The sequence below is a fragment of the Elaeis guineensis genome, chromosome 4, assembly GCF_000442705.2.
Source record: "Elaeis guineensis isolate ETL-2024a chromosome 4, EG11, whole genome shotgun sequence".
NCBI lineage: Eukaryota > Viridiplantae > Streptophyta > Magnoliopsida > Arecales > Arecaceae > Elaeis > Elaeis guineensis.
The window spans coordinates 30,633,445-30,643,795 of record NC_025996.2 but is presented as its reverse complement, the minus strand read 5'-3'; the positions used below and the strand labels follow the sequence as shown (position 1 = coordinate 30,643,795).

General features: G+C 35.8%; 1 protein-coding gene across 1 annotated transcript; it reads right to left on the bottom strand.

Annotated features, from left to right (window-relative positions):
* Positions 1 to 4,233: 4,233 nt before the first annotated feature.
* On the bottom strand, positions 4,234 to 5,270 carry LOC105043093 (uncharacterized). The gene has a single exon (XM_010920515.2). The coding sequence runs from the start codon at positions 5,251 to 5,253 to the stop codon at positions 4,441 to 4,443; it is 813 nt and encodes a 270-aa protein (XP_010918817.2). The 5' UTR covers positions 5,254 to 5,270; the 3' UTR covers positions 4,234 to 4,440.
* Between the last annotated feature and the right edge of the window lie 5,081 nt (positions 5,271 to 10,351).

Sequence of the window (10,351 nt, the reverse complement as noted above, 5' to 3'; positions counted from 1 at the left end):
AGATAATGATGCAGATGATGATGATGATGATGATAGTTTGATCGAAGATGATGTCTACCAACAAGAGGAACAAGAACAAAATTTTCAATATGGCCAAGTCATGAACAATGATGAGTTGATAGGAGTGCTACATCGAGATGATCTTCAACCACAAAGCTTTTCACCCAACAATGACACAAATAGAGAGAATCTGACATTAGATGATTTTATTAATGATGATGAGATAGAAGAAGAAGCTGAAAGCGAAACAGATGATGATCAAAACAACCATGATAAATACAGTTCTGATGAATATAGTCCTGATGATTAGTCTATTTGTAATTAGAATTTTATTTTTTGTCATGTTGGAAGAAGAAACATTATGTGATGACCAACAGGTATTTTAATTTAAATCATTTTATTGTATTCATGTTATTTTTGTATCTTCTGATGGCATATTCATATTTTTTTATGCATTTAGTAGATATTGCTGATAATTAGTTGAACTTTTACTAAAAAGCTTGCTTATTATTTTTATTAGGAAATGGTTAGATGTAGAGGAAGAGGTGCACGAATTGGTGGACGAGGACAACGCCCTGTTATTGATATAAGATTTCAAACAAATGAAGTTACATCACCTCATCGAGAAAGGCTGCGGTGAAATCAATCACAAGAAGAGGCACAACTTTGGGACCAACAAAATCAGCAGATAAATGAACACCAAGACCAGATGCTTGAATTGCAGCAAAGTCAATCCCATGGACAGCAACTTCAAACTCAACCAAGAGTTTCTAGTCGTTGTAGTAATGCTGGTATAATAATATTTTATTTATAGCTGAAACTTTTAATTTATTCTACTTAAATTTAGTTATACTAATTGTAATTTATTTTCTATAGCAACTGTTTCAAGTAAGAATGTGCGTGGGCGTTACAAATGTATTAAGGTTGATATGAGAACAAAGAATGGACCATTGAAAGTTAGCATCCCTCATGATATACTGAGAGCAGTAGGAGAAAATGCTAGAGATATTGTCAATTTTTGTGGTTATGTTGTCAGGACACAAGCTCCATTAACTGTAAGAAATTGGCCAGATGTGGCAAATAGAGTAGGTGAGCGAATGTGGCTACAAGTAAAGGTAAATTAAATATTTATGATTAATTTTAGTATCTTATTTATTTCTATTTATATATATTAACATACAATTTACATTGTTTGTGTCTTCTAGGAGAAGTTTAAGATGGAAGATGATAGGAATGAATATCGTTTATGTGCTTTTGTCTTGGCCACCATGCAACGACTTTATAGAGGTTGGAGAAATCGCTTGCATGATTTATATAAGAAATTTAGAACTGATGAGGAGAGGTTGGCTAATATTTCTGAAGATGTTACTCCAGAAGATTGGAAATATATGATGGCATACTTCAGCTCTGATGCTTTTCAGATTTTTATAAATTAAAATTTAATTTATATTTAAAATATATACATCATCATTTTGGATTTATAGATGATGTTAGTTGCATGTATCAATTGTTTGTAGAAAGTAAGCAAGCGAAATACAGCAAATAGGGCAAAGCTAGTTACTAAGCATACATGTGGCACCCGATCTTATGCTAAAGTTGAAGAATCAACTGTAAGTTTTTAGAATAAATTGAAGATTTAACATAGTTTTAGGAACTTCTAAATAAAACACTTATTTTTTTGTGATTCATTTCAGAGGGACCCAGAAACAGGTGAAAAAGCACCACCAGATCAGGTTTGGTTGATTCAGCACACTAAGAAAAATAAAGAAGGAGAATTAGTATGGTCTGACCCTAAATCCAAGAAGATCCATGTTAGTTAAAAAACTTTTCTTATTGTTCTTAAAATTTATTATGCATTATTTTGGCATCTAATCTTTGATAATCTATTGCAGGAACAACTTGAGGAGGTTGTTCAACAAACACAAGAGAATGAATCCCAAATGACTCGTGATGACATATTACTGCAAGTACTTGGCCAAAAGTCTGGTTATTTTCGTGGCAAAGGTGCTGGAAAGAAGGCACCATCTAAGAGAGTTAGGTATAATGAAAATGTGCAAGAAGAGGTACAAAGAGCTGTCGAACAAGCTAAGGAATCATTGGTGGATAGCATTAGAGAAGACGTTCGAGCTCAATTGCAAGATGAGGTTAGAGCTGAGATTCAAGCTCAAATGAAGGAACAAGTTAATGAAAAAGTTAATGCTATGATCTAAGCTCGCTTTGCTGCCTTTTTTGAAACTTTCTCCCAATCAAGAGCTTCATCTTCCTCAATGCATGAACCTTGACCAAGTAAGAATTTTTTACTTTTAAGAAAGTAGAAAAGTTAAATATGATATTTTTTTTCTTATTTTCAATGATCTATAAGAGAGGAATATAAACAACAACCAATCAGCTATAGTATACTTAGGTACAGTGCTGCATTCTAAGAGTGTGAGATCCATAATTTTTTATAATTCTAGGAATGGCAACTTTGAATTGAGATTCTTAATATATAGTCAATTTTTTTTTTAATTTTTTATTTTAGAAGTTTAATTGCTAACATGCCTGAGCTCATTTCTTGTGTAATCCATTGAAAACATGGATTGAAAACCTTTCTTGTTGTCTCAACTTTTCAATATGAGGTATAAATTTACAAATTATATGCAAAAAAAGTTGCCTTATTTTTTTTAAAAAATTTTTAGTGGATAATCTATTGCTTATCTAGAGGTTGCTAGACTTTAATTACTCAAAACTTTATTCTAGCCAATCATTTACTAATCCAAACCTTATTTATATGCAGGAATAATATGGGCAGCTACTTCTGTTGGCATTATGGGAGTACATCAACTAGCTTCAATTTGAAAATATGGATGTCATAGGCTGTTAGTTTTGATCAGTTACGTAGAATGTAGGGTGCTTATGAACTATAAGTACTAGTCAGTATTTTTTTTAAATTAATTTTGGATGTCCTGTCGAATTCCAAACAGTGAAATTGAAAATTCCTTAGATGTCTTGGATCATGTACTGTTGGTTTTGATCAATTAAATAGCATATGGAGTGCTTATGAACTACTGGTACTATCTTGTGATTTTTATTTTGGATATCTACTGAAATGCAAACATTGAGAAAGATGTATTTGGATTCTTAGTTTGCTTGTGAATGAGATGAATTTCTGTAGTCATAAATTGTCATAAAAGAATGGTACACTAAATTTTAGTGACAATAACAAGTTGTCACATATGAGATTTTCCATGACAACAAAAGTTCTTGTCATTTTAAACTATTTCAGTGACAAGAAACTTTATCACTAAACAGAGTCTTTATTGTCCCAAAACCAATTTACGTTATTGCATTGTGACAAGAATGATTTGTTTCTATGACAAGTTAAGTTGTCACAAATTTTATTTTCAGTGATAAGTGAAACTCTTGTCTCTGTAAGACTTTTCTGCAATAAGAGAACTCGTCTCTAAATAGATTTACTATTGTCATAAGATCCTTCAAGGCATGTCCATTTCATTGTATTGGTGACAGCAAAAAGTACATTAAGTGACAAGCTCTATTGTCACAGAAAAGAAATGATTCAGTGACAAGAAATTTAAGTTGTCATAAATAGTTTTAGCGATGAAGCAATTGCGACCGGCTAGTGACAATAGTTTGTTGTCAAAGAAATTCATCAGTAACAATATTTCAAGTTTCAGTGACAATATTGTTTATCACAAAAAATTAAATTTTTTTGTATGTTGGAGATCAGAATTATAATTTATTTTTTTATTTTTAATATACATTAATGCTGCAATCTGCTTGGTTGAGTAGATTTGCCTTTCCGGTAATATCCCTTGACTGAAACGCAGTCAGATTATCGGTACTGGAAAATGACTAAAAAGCTTCTGGAGAGAGCTGACACGAAAAGTGATTGGGACTTGCTTTTTTTTATAAATTTTCCATTCCTTCACTCACCGTAGCCTGCCAAAGTCCTTAACAACCTCTGGTCCTTTCCATTCCTGAGACATGCAACAGAGAACTTTATTGACTTTTGACACAAATCGCAGCAAACCCCTCGTCTCTCGTGTCCAAGAAAACATGTGCACGTCAGAGATCCTTCTTTGATGCCAAATTAAACATGACAGCACCTTTGCTTTTGTAATTTGTTGCAAAAGATGAAGAATTTGGTCTGGACCATGAAGGCATGCGGACGAACAAGTAGGAACTTGTATTTTACCAAAAAAAAAAAAAAAATGTAGAGGAGCTCGTAAGATGTGACAAAGAAAATCCAAATTTGACTGCATTTAGACTAGCTGCATTTATTTAGCAACAGAAGCCCTTATATTCATTATTACATGGACAACAAAAACACCATGGACACAAAATCAGACAGAGGGAGAGACAAGGACACACAAGGAGAGAGACGCGGAGAGGCGTTACAAAGGAGTGCGGGGCTTCATGGAATTATTATAGGGCTATAATTTAAGGGTGGCCGTGCCCTCCACCACTCCCATACCCAGACCCATAGCCGGAACCATGCCCAGACCCAGAGCCGGACCCGGAGCCAGAACCGCCGCCACCACCGCCGCCTCCTCCGCCACCCCTTCCATATCCTTCACCATGGGCGCCACTTCCCTCACCGTACCCAGACCCACCGCCATGCCCAAATCCCGACCCGCTCCCATGTCCACTCCGACCGCCGGAGACACCACCACCCCCACCACCCCCACCACCTCCACCTCCACCTCTCCCATAGCCTCCACTACTTGCTCCCCCAGATCCAGAGCCAGACCCATACCCGCTTCCTGACCCATAGCCACTGCCGCTTCCACTCCCTCCACCACCTCCTCCTCCTCCTCCACCACCACCGCCTCCACCACCTCCGCCACCAGTCCCGGATCCTCCTCCTTCACCATAGCCAGAGCCAGAACCATAGCCGTAACCGGACCCGCCTCCCGAGCCACCCCCTCCGCCACCACCTCCTCCTCCACCGCCACCACCTCCTCCGCCACCTGCCCCAGATCCTCCTCCTTCACCATACCCAGAACCGGAACCATAGCCATAACCGGAACCGCCCCCTGAGCCACCACCTCCGCCACCACCTCCACCACCACCTCCTCCACCACCACCCCCAGATTTCAGGGATCGGCCGGCCTCAGAGAGCCCAATGCTGAGCAAGACTATGAAGGCAAGTGCAACAAGCTTAGTCCGAGCCATGTTTGTTGAAGGAGAGACGTCGGGATTTACTTGTGTGGTGGAGGGAAAGACAGCATAGGTATATATGTAGTGAAGCATGCATGGCTCTCTAGGCATGCAAGCTTTATTTATTACACACGGACATGGTTTCTAAATGAAACAAGGGAATAAGGAATGGTTATTGGCTATTGGGTGATCTTGACTGACGGTTCCATGACCTTTCATTAGCTAGCCAGATTTAATTAGGTTGAGAGCTTTAATAAATGACCGACTCATGGGTTTTCTCCATGCATCGAGATCGATCAAGGTGCTACTGCCCATAACCCGTAGTTGGTAGACCTAACTGATAATAATTTAGTACATCATACCGTACTTTGTTTTTGATTTTTTGACCTTTGGGAGCGTTGGTGGATTCCAATAGTACAATCTGGATATAGAAACAGCGAGCATTATTTTTATTTAATTAAAATTACTTTCTTCGTGTGGCTTTGAATTAATTGCAGTTTCGAAGCCCTACGCATGACCTAGATTAACCAAGTTCAAGTCACAGACCTCGCAGATGGATTCGAAACTAACCATTGAGAACGTTTGTGGACAATGCATTCCCTGTGTCATTTCTTGGGGAGTTGGCGGAAAAGGTTACCTAGTGTTAATTTAGTCGAAACAAGATTACCCGGCCCAAAGTTTCTATCAAAATATAGGCTTTTTTTCTGTTGAGCTCTATCTTTTCCTCCCAATGAAACAAGAACTTTTTGTACTGGTGATTAGAGCAGACAATGGAACAGTTCAGTTACTTTCAGCTTCGAATCATGCTGCTACAAGATCATTTGCAGCTTGTTTTGTAAATAGTGATTACCCTCTTTGTGCTGCTTTATCATAATGTTTTCCATGCATGTTGGGGGCTGCAGTGTTTTCAATTACATTTCTCTAAGATAGTATTCTATTTTTTAAAGGGAAAACCACCGTACACAAAGGCTAATAAAGATATTTTGGGGCATTTTACAACGTTACGATATACTATTGGCCGGCTCTTCAGTTGGTAACTACTGAAAGCAAGGATAAAATTTGAAATCGCATCGAGCTGGGATTGACCCGGAGCCTCCAATGCACACTTGCACTCTAAAATAACTTAGCTAAATATAATGGAGTACAGCGTACCTAACTCTTGTTAATAGCTGATGAGCGTAACTAGGCCATATATATATAACTGGGTTAAGACATTGGATTCCAGTGGGCCAACATTAATCTACGGTCAAGCGAGGTCCAAATCAAGACAAGATTTAGATCACATATTCTACTATGACATGGTGCTAGTAAGTATTAGATGAGTTTCTAACGATGACTGCTTGTGAATCGACTTAATTTGTGCATTTAGCTCAACCAAGGTGCTATTGCCCATAATCTCAGAGTCAATAGGCGTCGTTTTTAAATCTCAACTGCTATAAACTATCTGACAGCTTGTCAATTGACGTCATGTATTTAGCTCAACCAGGGTGGTGTTGCCCATAATCTCTGGTCGATTGGCCTCTTTTTTCAACCTGGACTGCTATAAATTTAGTATGCTACCATAACTTTTGATAGATTATTTGTGAGGGATTTGGAGGTTACGAGTAAGTCCATTCTGGCTTAAAAACAGCGAGCTTTTTGGGCACTTAGAATCAATTTCACTGTAGCTTAATCTGTCTCCTTGGTGATCACCGCTAACTTTCGGTCAACGTAAGCACTCCCGTCAACTCGCGCCATGCAACGGGGCTCCCACACGGGGCCACCAACAGCAAGTTAAACCCGAGAGTTTATAAGAACGGTTTCCGCGTTGTTTTCCCAATAAATCAAGATCTTTCTTGCAGCGTTGACTGACTTGTATTGACAATGGAAGAGTTGATGCTGTCAGCTGGAATTAAAATAGCTGTTACAAAAATATTGCCGCTTGTTGTGTTTTGATTAGCCTCGTAGTGCTCTTAATTTCCACGAACTTTCCACATTGGCGATTGCAGTCTATGTTAAATGTACTTCCCTCATTAAAATGAGGTCTTTCAGATTGTTAGCCGTCGAACAGTTAGATAACGCTGTCCTTATCCATAGAGGTGTATTCAGCAAGCACTGTTAGTAGTCAACGTAATTTTATTAAAGATTATTTTGAGAAATCAATTAATGACGATATGAGGAATATTTGGAAAGTTTGTGAGGTACTACGTTTTCTAAAGTCAGAATTTTATTTTAATGTTAATTTAGAAGTTGGAAAAGGTTTGAGATTGAATTGAGCCGCAGCTGATACACTACGTACAGATTGCACTCACTTGGCATCAATTGATTGAGCTGATTTTCATTCTTGGCTTGGTCATGACCCCTGTTTGAGCCTAATATAGGACGAAGGTTGGGAAAAATCCAACATGCGTCGTATCAGATAATCCGTCTGGTCTGGATATAGGTGAAATTTCCCAGCTGAAACTCTTGTAGTTTGCTGAAAAGAAAGTATTTTCTTGAAGGATTAGGCCCGCTGTAAGAGGGTTAGGCTCGTGACCAAGATAGCTGGATTTCATTCATATTATGGTTTTTGATGATTTCTTCAAATTAAATTGCCAGGAATTAATGCAAATCAGCATTGTCAAAAATTATATTTAGAGAAGTCAAGAAACATAAACAATTATTTGCAAAGATATATGCAGTCTTTATTCAAAAATAGGGATGACAATTTACCCTAACCTATCGGGTACCCAACCTAACTCGATCCTAATGAGGCTGGCTTTATCCGATCCATCTAGAGTTGGTCTTGATTTCAAAATCAGAAGCAGGTATTGAGTGGGTATGAGTAATGGTAAAATCCCTCCAGAATCCAACTTGAATAAATATAACTCTACTAATCCCTTTCCGGTCCTTTGCCCTAGTCACTCCACTTGCTTGTCTCATGCCTACCATCATTTGGTTGTCTCCTCTTTAAGCTGATCGAACATTAGCCACGATCTTCCTATCGGCCAACTCAATACTAACCTGTCCTTCATTTTGTTTTGTTTTGCCTTCAATATTATGATCATATATTTTTGCTTCAGCTCCCTTGAAACTTCTTGTTATAATTATGGATTTTTGCTCTAATTCCCATGGATCCAAGTTACTTCAATTTATTATTTTATTGATTTTTAACTTCCTAAAGAACAGTATTTTTATTTTATTGTGTTTCATTATTGTTAAAAATTTAGTTTGTTATATTGATGTTTTAAATACTTATTTTGTTTAGCGTCAAGTGAAGTACTAATGTTTACTTTGTGTGATTTCTGGAACTTTATTAGATCTGATCCATCTAACTGTAAAGAGTCTGGAGAAAGGTTTGACAAAAAGTTGAAAACAGACGATAATAGAATTTAAACCCAGTTCATTGATTCGTGCACTTTATATCGACCACCTTTATATATGCACGTCTATTTCCGTAAATGTCTTACGGGCTTGAATCCCCTGATGAAAGCTGGAATATAGTTAGAATAAATGACTAAACTAGGGTTTAATTGGAGACGTTGTTAATTATTTTCCCCGCGTACCCAAATGTTGCTTCGCACCTATCTTTGCCAAAAAGGGGATGTTATGTCCAGGAGTTCTCCAAATGCATTTCAATACTAGTAGACCAGCCAGCTTGCCTGCAGCTTGCTGTTTTACTGGTATAGCAGCATAACTTGTTGATACTTGTGATCCAAGACCTTTTCAAAAATTATTATTAAATAATGGTGCTAATGTAATATTGAGGTGGTATTTGGTGATCTAAATGGGATCAGCATGATGATTTAAGATCACCGATGATTCAAATCTTAGGATAATCTAATTCTTAATGATCTAATATCACTGTATTTGGTAGGTTATAGTCCATCAATTATAGATCATCAAGTAATCACATATAATTTGTTTGGTATTTCAAAGAAATCCAATATTACTAATCATATAATATCAAAATTACCTCAAATATATTCAATCAAAATATATTTATTAGTCCTATAAATTTATTAATTTTATAAATATCTATTAATTATTATTGTAGAATTAACATTTTATTTATACTTATAATATATTATTTGTAATACTAATATTTATTGTAATTAAGAAAATATGAAAAATAAAAATAATATACTAAATAATCTTATTATATCAATATAAAGTACAATAATATATTTTTACTATAATTTAAAATTATTATTAAATTATCATATGACAATAATATGATTAATAATATATTATAATATAATGAATCATAAGTATAATATATAGCATTAATATAATATAAAATCATATGTATAATATCAATATTATATATTAATGGTAAATTAAAAATTTTAATTTCTTTTTTGTTGGACTGAGAGATGTTTTTATCCTTCAATTTTAGTTCAAGATCACTGTCTTAGGGTGATCTTAGATTTCTAACCTTAAGGATGAATATTCTATCATTAGGTTGCATGGTGATTTTAAGAGTAGGAATAATTTAGAATTAATGTTATATATGATTACTATAGTATAATTAAATACGGTGATCTCATCATCTTTACCATATCATCCCCAATCTTGAGATTATTATCCCATACCAAACACCCTCTAAAGTTGTGGCTCCATAATATTTTTGTTCTCATTTTTTTTTTGGATTATAGTGTAATTTATTATTTACAATGGTTTGTCAAAGACAAACCCCTCTTTTGGTGCGAGAGTCTCACTAAAGTATTTTCTCACATTTTGAGAGATGGATGGTATTTTAAAAAAATATACATATTTGTTTAGAATATAAATGGATTGGATTGGACCAGATGAGTGATCTTGATCTGATCCGATTTTTTGATTGGATCAAAATATTAGATTCAAATTTAGTCTAATAAAAAATCGCATTGGATCGGATCTATATATAACCCAACCCTGATCCATGAAATACGGACTCGGTTCTGGTCTGAATTTGAATTGGTTCGAGTCTGGATTATAAAAAAAATAATAAAAAAATTATATAAGTAATTACATGGGGTTCATTCATCCATCCAAACTTCTTTTTAGAAGGCTATATATATTCTAACTCATACTCGACCCAAATTAAATTGAACCAATTTGAAGTAATATGAGTTTTATTTGATAGCGTTGGTTAACATCAGTTGCCCTCCTGCCTTCTGAGATACATTAGACCTATAAGCTTTAATGGTTTAAGTTTTTATAAGTTCTGTCTTTAGACAAAGCTTAAATT

What these genes read in the sequence shown, in the direction of transcription:
- LOC105043093 (XM_010920515.2), bottom strand. Translation starts at nt 5,253, where the DNA reads ATGCTTCACTACATATATACCTATGCTGTCTTTCCCTCCACCACACAA.